The 14,234-nt window shown below is 59.4% G+C and overlaps 1 protein-coding gene across 6 annotated transcripts in view; it reads left to right on the forward strand.

Annotated features, from left to right (window-relative positions):
- Nucleotides 1–8,664, forward strand: part of ZMIZ1 (zinc finger MIZ-type containing 1) — a 202,167-nt gene extending 193,503 nt beyond the window's left edge. For 5 of the 6 annotated variants that reach the window (XM_077746409.1, XM_077746413.1, XM_077746411.1 and 2 more), the window contains 6 exons: nucleotides 863–930; nucleotides 1,243–1,311; nucleotides 1,779–2,023; nucleotides 3,081–3,247; nucleotides 6,343–6,597; nucleotides 7,929–8,664. In XM_077746409.1, the coding sequence (XP_077602535.1) occupies nucleotides 863–930; nucleotides 1,243–1,311; nucleotides 1,779–2,023; nucleotides 3,081–3,247; nucleotides 6,343–6,597; nucleotides 7,929–8,036 (912 nt within the window). In that variant the 3' untranslated portion in view covers nucleotides 8,037–8,664. The remainder of the gene's footprint in view (nucleotides 1–862; nucleotides 931–1,242; nucleotides 1,312–1,778; nucleotides 2,024–3,080; nucleotides 3,248–6,342; nucleotides 6,598–7,928) is intronic. The other variant, XM_077746414.1, reaches the window with a different exon arrangement.
- Nucleotides 8,665–14,234: the final 5,570 nt, after the last annotated feature.

Consider the following 14,234-nt stretch of genomic DNA (forward strand, 5'->3'; position numbering starts at 1 on the left):
TGGAGGGGACGCGGCAGGGCCCCTTGCTGGTCCTCAGAGGACTCCGAGGCCATCAGTAGCTGTATTCACTCCTTCCAGCCTCTGTCCGTCCTTTGAGGGAGTGTCTTCCCTGCCCAGGACTAGGCTCCCAGGGGGCCCCAGAACTGATTGAGACAGTCCCTGTCCTGACAGATGTCAAGGCCAGCTGCAAGCCCTGCCCACACGGCCACAACTGGTCTGGGGCCCCAGGGTAGGGACACCTCTGCCTGATCGCTGCGGTGTCCCGGGGCCTAGCCACAAGCAGGTGCTCAGGAAGTGGCCGTGGAGTGAGTGACTGTCACAGTCTGGGTGCAAACGTGGGCAGCCTGGATGGGTGCGATTCCTTGGGTGGGTGGTGCTCAGGAAGAAGTCCCAGAAGATGGGGGGGGCAGCTGCCCCTGTGGAGGCTGGGGGGCCACGCCTGGTGAAGCCTCAGCCCCACCCTCCACACAGCAGGCCTGGAGGGCTTCTCGGTGGGACAGGAGCATCCCGGGGGAGAACGTTGGGGGCACCACACACACTGATGGACCAGACCGGATGTGTTCTCAGGGCCGGGGCTGGGCTGGTGGGAGGCCGGGCCATTGTGGGTCAGAGTCTGTGAGGGGCACCATTGGGCGAGCTGGGAAGCCTTCTCAGAGGACACAAGCGAGGGGCCATCGGGCACAAGGGTGGTGTGAGGAGTGGCCCACGCAGGGACCCAATGTGGCCGGGTGGCCACGTGAGCAGTGGAAAGGCCTCATGATCGCCGCTNGGAGGTCTTCATAAGGGTCCCGGAGGCGGTGGCACTTGCACCTGTGCGTCCTCTCATCTGTCTGTCTGTCTGTCTGTCTCCCGGCCGCCACAGTGCTTTGACCTGGAGTCATACCTGCAGCTGAATTGTGAACGTGGGACCTGGAGGTGTCCTGTGTGCAAGTGAGTAACACCCGTCCCCCCGGCAGGACCTTCTGCACTGGCCTCCATCTGGCCCTGACCCCTGGGGTCTAGCCCCCTCCACCTGCCCTAAAAGCGAAACAGAGAACGCAGGCGCAGCAGAGGGGCTCGGAGCACAGGGGCCGGGCACTGTCTTTTTGTATCAGTTGTCGCGAGGCCGCACTCTCTCGTCACTGCCTCCCGTAGTAACCAGCGGCGAAGGCAGCGTCTCTTTGACACAATGGGAGGGGCGCGCTGTGTTCTACTCTCTGGGCTCCAGGAGCAAAGGCCAAGCCCCCTTCTCTTTTTTTCCAGTAAAACGGCTCTGCTTGAGGGCCTGGAGGTGGATCAGTACATGTGGGGCATCCTGAACGCCATCCAACAGTAAGTAGGCCCCCAGCTGGGGCGGGCATGTGCACGGGGGGGCGGGGGGGGCAGGGAGGGGCAGTGCCGGCCTGGATAGGAGGAGGCGNCAGGCTGGCAGACCCCTCCCCAACTCAAGCTCTCACCTCTGTGACTCTACCTCAGGGACTTTCCTCCCGGGGGCAAATGAACTTTCTAGAAAGGACCAAACTCAGCCAGAGCAAGGTAGTGCCCCAGACAGCCACTTCCTGGATGGGAGGTGTTGGGGCCAGCTGTCTGTGTCTAGCCACTTGCTTTTTCTCACCACATTCCCCCCATTCTCGAATGTAAAACTCCCTCTCACCCCTGTCATACGCAGAGTGTGGTGAGGATAGGGACGGGGGCCTGGACAGTGACACCTCAGCGTCCATCTGAGCTGGAAGCTCTTGTGTCCCAGGCCTGGCACCGCGTGACCTCAGCCCTCCCCCCTTCCTCCCCTCCCTCCCCAGCTCCGAGTTTGAAGAGGTCACCATCGACCCCACGTGCAGCTGGCGGCCAGTCCCCATCAAGTCAGACCTACACATTAAAGATGACCCAGATGGCATCCCCTCCAAGCGGTTCAAGACCATGAGTCCCAGCCAGATGATCATGCCCAACGTCATGGAAATGATCGCAGCCCTGGGCCCCGGCCCATCCCCCTACCCACTCCCGCCTCCGCCGGGGGGCGCCAACTCCAACGATTACAGCAACCAAGGTGGGTGCTACTGGATGAGGTAGGGGCGGTCCCAGCAGGGGTGCAGGGTCTCTGGGCTTGTGTGGCAGGTGCAGGGGGGCTCGCGGTATGAAGGGGTAGAGGCAGCGTACACCCCGAAACACAACCCGTGTCCCTGGACTTGGGGGTATAGTGGCCCATTCGACCCCGTCCTGTGTCCTTTGCCACCTGGTTCCGTACCCCGCTGAGCAGTGGGCTCCGCCTCGTGGAGCTCCAGGGGACAGCTCCTTGCCTTCTTCGGAGCCTGCTTTGCTGGAGGCACTAACAGAACACTCCTGCTTAGAGTCCTTGGCCCTTCCCCTGGCCCTCCCATGTGTCTCCGTGACATCTGTACTGTGCCTGTCCCTGCAACGCTCCCCTTCTTCCAGGCCCAGAGTCCAGGAGCCTGGAGCTCTAGTCTTTGGCCACCAAATTCACCATCCCTGCCTTCTCACTCTCCATGCTGCCTATGCTGTCCTGCCCTGGGTCCCTAGAACGTGCCCAGCCCCCCTGAACACTGGGGATGGTATCTCCCTGTGGGATCCAGGCTCCTGGATGACTAGAGGCCCAGAGAGGTTAGCCCACATGGCAGCCTGCCAGCATGCTGGTCCTTGGATCCCTTGCCGCAGCCATGCTGGGGAGGGAGCAAGGGCCAGGGAGGCCAGACAGCTGACCTCTACTGGTGTCATCTCGAGGCTGGTCCAGCTTTCTCTGTGGACTTGAGATCCTGATCTCCCACTCTGGGCTGGGGTCTTCCCACTGAAGAGGTGCAGCCACATGGGGGCGGCAAGGAAACCGGTCTGGGGGTGGGAAGGCTCAGCTTGGGGCCTCATCTTCCCCCGCCCTCGGGAGCCTGGCCTACCCCTTGCTCACACTCGTAACTGTAAAACAGCTCACGTCCTGGGGTGCTGAGGCCCACCAGAGGGGGCAGCATTGCTGCCCTGTCTAAGGCCACAGGAGCCATCTCAATTTACGCACTCTGTGTCCCCCATATCCCCCGCCCCGTGGCTGCCTTCCCTGTGGGTGACACTGCCATGCTGCCATCTTGTTTCCTCCCCAGGCAACAACTACCAGGGCCACGGCAACTTTGACTTCCCCCACGGAAACCCTGGCGGGACGTCCATGAACGACTTCATGCACGGGCCCCCCCAGCTCTCCCACCCCCCAGACATGCCCAACAACATGGCCGCCCTCGAGAAACCCCTCAGTCACCCCATGCAGGAAACTGTGAGTACCTCTTCCTCGCCCTGACCTCCCCTTCACTGCCAACCTCCGTGTGGGGCTGGCGGGAGCAGAGGGCTTCCCAAGGACTTTTATGATATTTGCCTCGTTCCCTCCCGGGCAAAGGGGAAGGACTGAGAATTGGATGTGGGGGCTCGGAAGGAAGTGAGAGGCCTGACCGAGGCTGAGTCATGGCCCATTGGTGTCCTTGGACTTGGCCAAGGACGTTGGTTTCACCTAGGACTTTGGATTTTCAGATGGGGGACGCTGTAGGCTCCCTACCACACATACACACGCCCACCTCCCCCATGTGCCCACCGCACCGCCCCCCCACACCACTGCCAGCAGCCTCTCCCCCGGCACATACACTCAGAGGCTGACTTACTGTAGCCCCAGCTATCTAGAATTCTCTCACACCTAGGCACTTGCTCCCCAGAGGTCTGAGTCTTCAGGGTTTCCCCACCTCCCGCAAGAAGACATGCTGGCCGTTGTGCTTAGCCTGAGAATATTCGCTTCCCGTCCCGTGTCACATATTAGCACATGCCCAACAGCGGTGAGAGGCCTGGCCTCCCCCCAGGTCCCCTTCCAGTGAGTACTGCATGCATGGCTCTCTTTGACATGGCAAACATTTGTTGAGCCTTTGCTCTGGGCCAGGCCTCGTACCTGGTGTGAGCAAGATAGACACAGCCCTTGTGCCCACGGAGCAAAGGTTTCTGGCAGCGCTTGGATGCAGGAAACACGGTTGGGGCTTTTGGGGAAACCAAGGCCTGAGGGCCAAAGTCATTCTATCTGTCCCCGGTCTCTCCCCTCAAGAGGAGGGGTCAGTCACAGAGGGCCTGGCAGTGGGGTTGGGCGGGCCCACACTGGGGGACAGGGCTTCGGGCCCTCCCATCTTCCACCCTGTGACCTGGGAGGCAGGGCCTCTGGATCGGTCTGTGATCCACACAGGGTTGGCTCGCCAGTAGCTGCCCTGCCCTGAGCCACCTGATTCTCAGCAAGAGCGGCTGTACCCGGAAGGCTTCTGGGAGAGGGACGCTGCAGCATGTCTCCTGCGGGATTCCAGAATGCCTAGTCAGGCATAGCTGCTGTCATGGGGCCTCAGCCACAGTTTTAGCAGGCTCCTTTCTGCCTCATGGAGCTTCTGACTTCTGGGGGCCCCTCTCCTAGTTACCCCGCTTCCTCAGCAGTCCATGCCCAGGAGCCACCCAACCCCACACACACTCACCCATCACAAACCCTGAGTCCTCAGAGATCCCAGCACTGGCGAGCGGCAGCAGGATGCCACTTACTTCCTGGGCCCTGCCCTCTGCGCCCTGCCGCCTGGGGTCTTTGTAGAGGGCCCGAAGCCCTGGGGGTGGCTTCACAGCCCCCCCGGGAGGCTCCCTAGATATGCACCGACCTTCCCTATTCCTGGACTTTCGCTAGAGGGCGACACAGATGTACAGCTGTGCAGAGGGACGGCGCAGTCACAGATAGACTGGCCTGGCCTAGGCACCAGCTGGGAAAGATGCCCACGTGCACGGGCACTGCCAGAGAGGCTCCTTTCAGATGCTGATTCACCAGATTGTCCCTTGCAAGAGATTTGACAGGTGTATCAGCAGGTCTCAGAGAGCCCCTCACGTCCCGAGGGGGACAGCCGTGTCAGCAGATCTGGGGACCTTCTGCCTGGGTGGGGCTGCTCCAGGAGCGTGAGCCACTCCCTGTCCCCCAGAATGGGTGCTGTGGGACAACCATGGGCATGGGGGGGAGTCCCACGCTAGCCTCTTACTGACAGCCATGGTGGCCATCCTTCCAGCCTCTCCTGGTCCTTCCCACCTCGTGTGCGGCCCTCACACGGCCCCACAGTCATACAGTCCGGTCCTGGGATGGGATGGAAGGGCCCTGCGCTGCCTGCGACTGGCCGGACTGAGCAGAGGCTCCCAGCAGGGCCTGGGAGCAGCTTTAGGAGAAACGGGAAGAGGAACTAGGGTCTGGAGATCAGACTGCTATTTCCAAACCCACGAAGAAAAAAAAGAAATGTGTGCGTGGCCTGCAAGATGGGGTGGGTCGGAAGGTGTAAAAAGACCAAGGAGATATTTGCCCGCCAGTGGCCTGGCGGGCCTGGCTCCCCTTGGCTAGCACGGCGCGCGTGTGGTTGGGGGCCGGCAGCGGGCCAAGGGTGTGGACTTGTGCTCCGAGATCTGAGCTCTGAAGGGAGGCTGCTTGGGACAGCACACACCAGCAGGGACGTTTAAACATCACGCACCGTGAGGCCCCCTGCCCGGCCACAGCCCTGGTATTTCAGTTCCCATGCACATGGGAGAGCACGGTGTGTGTGTCAGAGAAGCGCCTCCCCGGGGTCCCCCCTCCGTGAGCACTAGTGCCCAGTGAGGCGGGGGGTGCCTGCCTCCGCGGCCAGGGGTATGGCCTACAGCTGCCTCGGCCGATGGCCCACAGGAGGGGCCCTGCTGTGCCCCTCGGACTCGGGCTCAATTCCATCCTGCCCTGGGCAGCGGGCAGGGCTGGTCCCAAGGGGCGCGCCCCTGCCACCTCAGGCTCTCGGAAGGAGCGTCTGTGTCCCGGCATCGCAGACCCTGTCCTGAGCCGCACGCCTGCCCATGCTGTGTGTCCGTGTCTGCTCTCCGCTGCCCCTGGCCCTCAGGACGGGGAGGGGGGCCCGCGCCACGCAACCCGCGGCGCCCTCCCCGCCTCCCTGGAAACGTGCCCATTTGCTTCTCCATTCTGCCCTCGCTGTTCATTGTGGTGATGGTGTCCGGGCTACCGAGGCAGAGGGACGTGCGGGGGCCTGGACCCCGCTCTCAGGGTCTGCCTGTCTCAGCTCCCCTGCCCCCCTCCCTCCTGGCCCCACGCGGCCTCCAAGGCCCCTTCCCCACCTCCCTCTCCACAGCCTCCCTGACTGGCCGCCTCAGGGGAGGCCTTCTGTTTGATTGCTTCTCCGCAAAACAACAACAGCAAGAAAGCATCGAGCTTTGTACGGGGGTGGCTTTGTTTTGGGGGTTCGTTATTTTCCCAGTTTTGTTTGGTTTTCATTTCTCCAGGCGTCCCGTTGCTGTGCCGCGTCACCTCACATTTCTTTTCTCCTGCTCTCTCCTCCTCCACAGATGCCACACGCTGGCAGTTCTGACCAGCCCCATCCCTCCATACAACAAGGTTTGCACGTCCCACACCCCAGCAGCCAGTCAGGGCCTCCATTACATCACAGTGGGGCTCCTCCTCCTTCCCAGCCTCCCCGGCAACCGCCACAGGCCGCTCCCGGCAGCCATCCACACAGCGACCTGACCTTTAACCCCTCCTCAGCCTTAGAGGGTCAGGCCGGAGCACAGGGAGCATCCGACATGCCGGAGCCTTCGCTGGATGTAAGTTGGGGTCACCACTGGCCTGGGGCCAGGCCTGGCGCCGGGGCCTGCCTAAGAGCAGGGGTGGGTGTTGAGGGCTCAAGGCCCAGGGTGGAGGAGGTGCAGCTGTGAGGGGCTGGGTGGGTGGTGGGGGGCCTAGCCAGCCTGCCTCCCCTGGGTCCAGAACCAGGAAGCCCCACAATGGGGAAGCCTCTCTNAGGGTCCTGGAGGAAGCCCAGGAAGGCCCCCTGCCCTTCTTCCGACCCCCTCTGCCCCCACCCCCACATCAAGCTCGCCATCTCAGTGTCTGCCACATTCTCTGGCCTGAGGCAGGGGAAGGGCTGAAGTGACAGGGTCCCTCTGTCTGTCTCGCTGGTGTATGTCTGTGTCCAGCTTCCTGTCCGTGTGTCGTCCACGCCCTGTGCTTCCGCTTGCTCCATCGCTCACTCTGAGAGAGGCCGCTGTGTGGGGTGACAGCAGGACCGGCCTCGGGTCACGCCAGGGCTACTGGGGCAGAAGTGGGTGGCTGAGATTCGGGGTCTCCCGCCTTGAGACCTGAACCGCTCTGGAAAGTGGGGTGGGAAGAGCCTTCGAGGGATGGGGGCTAGGGTTGTGGCCAGGAAGGGACACGCCCCCAGGCTCTAGATTCCCAGAGAATCTAGATTCCTGCTCTGCCCCCTTCACGCCTCAGCCCCACTGTCGTGGCCCTCCGCCCCCGCAGGCAGCGTCTTCATGGTGAGTGGGTTTACTCAGCTGTGTGGCCGTTTAGGATTCTCACCCAGCTCTCCTCCCCAGACCCGGCCAGCGGGGGTGCTCTTAGGGTCACGAGGATCCCCGGTGTGACAAAGAGAGTCCAAGGACCTCACAGTAGGGGGAGGGTAGAGGGAGCCTGCGGCCTCAGCCCGGGGACCGCAGGGAACGATGGCGCCGTGCCGCCCTCCGCTCATAGGCTCACCAGAGAGCAGTGAGCTCACCACGGTGGCGAGAGCTACAGGGGCCACTCGGCCTTACGTGCAAAGTCACGTGGTTTCTCCTGGGAGGCCCTGGTGACCCACACTTCCTTTTGGCAGGGTCTTGGGGCCAGAGGGTCACTGGGATCGAGAGAAAGCCCCCTGACCTGCCACGAGCCTTGCTGGCGGGCCTCTCTCCCCCACACGCAATGGGCACCGGTGTGGCCTCAGGCTGGCACAGTGGCCTGGGCGCATTTGAGGCCGGCCAGCCGCGGTTAGTTTCCCCTGTCCGGCCAGGACCCCAGGCAGCAGGGAGAGAGCAAGCACCCCTGCAGTCCCCTCCCTGGGCCGGCCCAGTCCCTCAGCTGGCCCCTCATCCGGGCTTCTGTACTTCTTTTCCAGCTCCTTCCAGAACTCACAAATCCCGACGAGCTCCTCTCGTACCTGGATCCTCCCGACCTGCCGAGCAATAGTAACGATGACCTCCTGTCCCTCTTTGAGAACAACTGAAGGCCGCCCCTCCACTGGGGCCGTCCCTCCCCACTCTGCCTCCTTCCCCGTCTGCCCCCCACACACTTTACCGCTGGGAGCCCGTGCCCTCAGACCGCCCCTGCTGCGGCCTTCTCAGAGCGGAGGGGCGGGAGGGTGCACTGGGAAGGCTGTGTGGGTCTGGCGCCCATGCCCGTGCCCAGAGCGGGCCCCGAAGACGACCCTCGCCGTGGGGAACCGGCCCGGCGAGAGGGCACACGCTCACGAAGGCTTCCTGGTCCCTCTGTGTGTGCTGATTCCAAACGACCCTCCAGTGCCCCCGAGGTTCTTCCGGTTTCTAAACTGTAACCCTGCCTCCCTGCTTCCTGGCCCAGAGCCTCCTTCGAGTGACTGAGCCTGAGAGAAGGCGCCCCGAGACCCAGGCAGGCCCCGAGCCTTGCAGGAGCAGTGACGGTTGGCGGCAGTGAGAACGGCCCACCCACCACCACCACCACCACCACCACCCACCACAGAAAAGCACAAACCTCTGGGAAAGAGAACTCTCTCAGGGGCCAAGGTCGTCGCTTTGACCCCTGACCTCTAAGCCAAGATACCCTGTAAACGCTCTCTCAGAAAGCAGAGGAAAAAAAGGACAAGATTCTGTGTTTCAGAGAGGGTGTGCCATTCCTGCTTGGGGACCGGTGGGAAGGGGGGTCAGGGCCTCCTCAGAGCCAGGGCAGTGCAGCTGGGCCCCACGACCTCTGGACTCCGTCCGGGGCCCCGCCTCAGACAGCAGAGGGAGGGCGTACCCAGCCGAAGTCATTGTGCCCTTAGTTGGGGGGCAGGGGGATGCGACCAGCCGAAGTCGGATAGGAACGGCAACTTAGAACTTTGCTCCAAGCCACTCCCCGTTTTTAAGTGACAATTTAATTAAGCTACGAGGTCATCTGAGAAAAGGGACGGTGGACTTGGACGGCAAGCAAACCGCTGCTCTCCACGCGTCCTTATTTCCTCCCTCCTGCCCCCACCCACGTCTCCCAGACTGTTCCAGGGGACACCCGCTTCCCTCGGTCCCAGTTCCTCTGCGTCCATTCTGACAGCCGGGGGCGAGGGGGCAGCGGAGAGGCGCGGGCACCTGGGCGGGCGCCGGCCCCACTGTCCCGGCTGGCCCTGTGCTCAAGGCTGCCCCGGCTGCACCCCGGTCGGTCTGTCACCACACGTGCCGGGACATGCCCGCCAGCATCACGTGGTGTCTCTGTGCCGCACTTGGCTGCCGGCCTCTCCTTCCCTCTGTGTCCCTCGGCCCTGCAAAGCTGCCCACCCTGCTGCTCGCTGGGGCAGAAGCAGCCTCTGGTTTTTCCCTCCACTGCCTCGCTCCATCCGGCTTACTGCTCTCGGAGTCTCCCGGGTAGCTTGTGGGGCGTCCGTTTTGTCTGGGGGTCCTCTGTGTCCCCCTAAGCCGCATGGCCTGTGATGCTGCTGGGCCGTCACTTGGGTCACGTCTGTGAATTCGTTGCGCCCCTCCCTGCTGCTGCCTGGGGTCTCCCGCTTCCCGTCCACTGTCTGTGTTCTCGATCTCCNGGACGGTGGCCCCAGCTGTTGATTTCTAGTCACTGTACCCAACGGCCGGCACCAGGTTTCCTGTAGGGAAACTGCCATTGTCCCCGCCCCCTTTTCCTTTGTCCCGTTTTGTCGAGGCTTTTTCAAACAGCGTGGTGTTCAGTATGCAAATCAATTATTTTACGAATTGCTTTTGTAAATATCTTTGTGAATATTTTAGTATTGTCTTTGATAATATTCAACATTTTCATGACCTGGTTATAGCCTTTGCTGGTGTTTTTAAAATACCTTGACTCCACAACGAGACCGAGTCCTTTTTTTTAAAAAAAACAGACAAAAACAAAAAAGCAACCAGGGCTCTTTGTACAGACGAAGGGACAAAAGTACATGGGTTGGCCATGCCCCGAGTTCGATCAGGCCGCCCACTGTACAGAGCCATCCCCAGTCGGCCGGCGGGGACAAGACGATGTCAGGGAGCACGTGGCCGTCCGCGCCCGGTGGCCGATAGCCCTGGCAGGTGGCCACACACACGCGCGAGGCCATCTGGGAACGTCCTGCCCCAGACAGACTTACAAATGCCTTCCTTAGAAGTTCTTGCTTCCTGCTGTGCTATTGTTTCCCAGAAAGGCCCCGGGGTCCCTTCTGGTTCTTGATCGGGTGTCCCTCCTCTGCTCACCAACCTACCCACAGCTTTCTCGGACAGAGGGTCGACATGCTCCCCACAGCCCGGGCTCCGGGCACCCCCCTCAACCAGCTGTGAGGAAGTCAGGGCTCGGCACCTGAGGCAGGTTTCCTGGGCCCCCCTCCCAAGTGAACCCCCACCAGCACGTTGGACAAAAAGCTTTTCCCGAACCGCGGTGCCTGCAGCCCGTGCTCTGGGGACGTCCTCCCCCAGGGTGATTTTGGAGCCGGGCCAGGGGGTGAGGGAGGCCGAAAGGTGCCCAGGGCTGGAGAGAGCCCCGGCTGGTGACAGATTCAGGCGACGACAGCCTCCCCACGCAAGGGCGCTTCTGAACTCTGGGGGGGATGCTCCCCTCACCCTTCTGGACGACTACTTGGAGCCATAAGTAACCTCAGCAAAAACGAGGCCTCAGCAAGCCACTTCTCTCTGACAAACATCCACCCAGGCCGTAGACACATTCTGCTGCCACTCCACAAGAGGGACAGGGCGCCAGCGGGCAGGCGGGAAAGCCCGAGTACAGGCAATCACCCCATCTTCTTGGTTCGAAGCTTTACCCGTGTATCATGTTCCCTGTAGCCATTTTATTTTTCGAGAAACTTCTACTACTTCTTCCCTGATGAAAGCCCTAACCACCCCCACCCCCACCCCAGAGAGCTACACGTCTGCTCCCTCGACCTGACCATCTAGACAGGACGACGTCAGCAGCAGCGACTCAAGGGACGTGTGTACATATGTAAATGAGAAATAGAGACACGTTAACAGATGCATTCATTTCCCTTGGAATGTGTATTGTTTTTATTTTACGGAACAAAACAAAACAAAAAAAAAAAGGCTTGGAATTCCATCTTAACGTGGAAAAACTAGATGCTGTTAGCGTTTGTGAGGTCTCTCTCCACATTTGTCTTCTGTAATATACTCTGACCCTGTGTGGAAAGGAATTTTTGTTCTGTTTCGTTTTTTTATTTTACCTCCATGTACTATTTAGCTTCAGTGTACTGGTCCTGCCACCTGTGTATTTTTAGGGTGCTATGGAAATAATGAAAAGAAATGGGGATTTCAGAAGAAAATTGTAACCAAATTCATACTTTGTATAATTTTTGATATCATGATTGCAGGTGATTCACACGTCCACACATAAACACACCCACAGCGCAGCCTGAAGTAACTCCCACAGACACTGTCATTGTCTTTGTACATCTCTGTACAATGCAACCATTTCAAACTTTAAACTGGTCAGAAACCTAATTGTGATTTCTAGTCTTGCAAAGCTGTATGTAGTTAGATGATGTGACAACCTCTAATATTTATCTAATAAATATGTATTCAGATGAAACCTGTATATTAGGTGTTCATGTGGTTATTTTGTATTTAAAGATCAAATTATTTGACTATTGCTAGACATTTCTATACTCTGTTGTAACACTGAGGTATCTCATTTGCCCATGTTAATTGTTTTCTAAATAAATTGACAAAAAACGACGGTTTGGCGAATTAGCAATTTTGTGAACTTTAAGGAGTGCTCTGGGTGTTTGTTTCTGCTTTTTTTTTTTAATTTTTTTAACGTTTTATTTATTTCTGAGAGAGAGAGAGACAGCGTGAGCAGGGGAGGGTCAGAGAGAGAGGGAGGCAAAGAATCTGAAACAGGTTCCAGGCTGTGAGCTGGCTATCAGCACAGAGTCCGATAAGGGGCTCGAACCCACAAACTGTGAGATCATGACCTGAGCCGAAGTCGGCCGCCCAACCGACTGAGCCACCCAGGCGCCCGTTTCAGTTTTTAAACCACCACCCCTACCCGATCACTGGCAAAAAAACAAAGGCAATAACGAGAAACAAACAAAAAAAAACCCAGAAAGCAAGCAAGCAGTCAGGTGGTTTGGTGTTGATTTGGAGGAGCCCTTACCTCGGGTGTCCCTGGAGGAGACCCTGGAATGGCCAGGTGAGCTGATAGCCCTGGTAGGTGGCCACACTCTTGTGTTAGAGTGTTCAGAACCCAGAGTCTCTTCCGGCAGGACACTGGTCTGGGGCAGCCGTGGGCTGGCCAGGTGGGGAGGGGACCCTGAGCAGGGCCAGGCCCTGTATGGGGTTCTGGGGACTCAGGGAGGGCAGGGCGTTCAATGCTGGCCAGGACTCTGAGAGCAAGCCCCTTGTGGATCTTCTGGCTTCCTGGAGGGGGAACCTATTCATACCAAGCTCCAGAGGGTGCTGTCTGAAACATCCAGAATGAAAAGCTGGACCACTGACTCAGCCGCTCTCCCCACTGGCCATCTCTCTCACCGTCTCCCTCTGGCCACCCTCCTCCCCAGTACCACTGTCCCCCACCCTGTAAGGGGATCTTGGGTTTCCTCTTCTCCATGACTGGGCTGTACATAGGGTTCTATAACTAACTACCCGGATCACTGTCCTAACTCTCCTCATGGCCTCGGCCTCCGACACCAAGTGCCCTCCCTGTGTCTCCCGCTGAAGTCTAGGGAAGTGAGTCTGATTCTCAGAGCCCAGCAGCCGGTCAGCGCCCCTCCTCCACTCAGCTCTGGGCCTGGCAACAGGAACCAAACAGATACGGCTGCCCAGCCTTCCCTCCACAGGGATTGGGTGAGGGCAAGGTCAAAGGAAGAAGGAGGGGCTGGCAGGCATCCCAAAATATAACCCCTGGAGTGTATCTGGAGTGCGTGTGGGAATGTGTGTCAGGAGAGTGGGCAGGTCTCCTAAGTGTGAGGGGGTGGGGTTTGCAGGAACCCGCCGGCCGGATGAGGAGCACGTGAAACTGCCTGTGGGGAACTGGGTGCCTGGGGCCCCCCTGCCTCTGGGGCTTCTCCAGGGCGGTCAGTTTCTCTTTTCAGTGGGACATGGAAGGTGAGGGGGAAAGGAAAAGTTATATTAAAAACGGAAACCTGTTGGGGCGCCTGGGTGGCTCAGTCAGTTAAGTGTCTTGACTTAGTGTCTGCTGGGTCATGATCTCACGGTTCATGAGTTCGAGTGCCACGTCGGGCTCTGTGCTGACAGTGCAGAGCCTGCTTGGGATTCTCTCCTCCCTCTCTCTCTGCCCCTCCCCTGCTTGCATTCTTTCTCTCTCAAAATAAATACATAAACTTAAAAAAAAAAAAAGGACTCCTGGTACTGCTAAGCCGCAGGCACTGCCTTCTGCCAGCATCGTTTTCTCTGAGAGCAGACACCCTGGTGGGCAGCGTGAGTGAGAAGGGGCCACCCTAGCCTCCCGCCGGCCTTAGGGCAATGGCTTCTCCACACTGGAGGGACCTGTGAAATCCCATTTGGGCTGTGACCAGCACTCTTTAATGAAATAGGTGAGGATTAAGTGGAACACCAAGAGTACTTTGTAGGGTTACAGAGCAAGGGTGGAGATTGATCGTGAAACTTGCATTGCAAGTGTGTGTGTGTGTGTGTGTGTGTGTGCAAGTGCGCGCGCGCGCGCGCGCACGTGCTGAATCATGATGTGCAATTAATTCTTACTTGGGGGTTGTGGTTGAAAACAAAAAATTTGAATGCCATGGACTTGAAGGCAGGAAGCGGGCAGGGGGTGGGGAGGGAGAGGCAGGGCAGTATGCTCCCCTAACTTTACATAAAAAGCAAACCGTCCAGGCGTTCCAGCTGCCGAGCCTGAGACCTGTAGTGCAGCTAAACCCAGGCCTGGGGGGGCCTGGCCAGGCTGCAGGGAGGCCTGGCAGCCCCACCCCGCCCGCTCCTCCCGGCCCTGGCTTCTTCCTTCTCGGGGCCCAGAATAAGAAGTCCGTGGGAAAAGCCCAAGGGCCTGGCTCAGGGCTGCGTGCAGGCGGCAGCCCCCAGGTGCGGGGCCACACATCACATCCTCCGGCTCCCGCATCATCTTGGGTTTCTGTTCTTTGAAACCCACCCCGCAGAGCCCCCACCCTGAATCCAATGACTGTCCCTCCACATAAGACCACGGGGTGCCGTTGGGGAAAGTCACTCAGTCCCACAGGTCGATGCCAGAACGAAGCAGCGTCTCTGGTCTCATGGAAACCTCA

Source organism: Crocuta crocuta, unplaced genomic scaffold, assembly GCF_008692635.1.
Source record: "Crocuta crocuta isolate KB4526 unplaced genomic scaffold, BGI_CrCroc_1.0 scaffold28, whole genome shotgun sequence".
Classification (NCBI taxonomy): domain Eukaryota; kingdom Metazoa; phylum Chordata; class Mammalia; order Carnivora; family Hyaenidae; genus Crocuta; species Crocuta crocuta.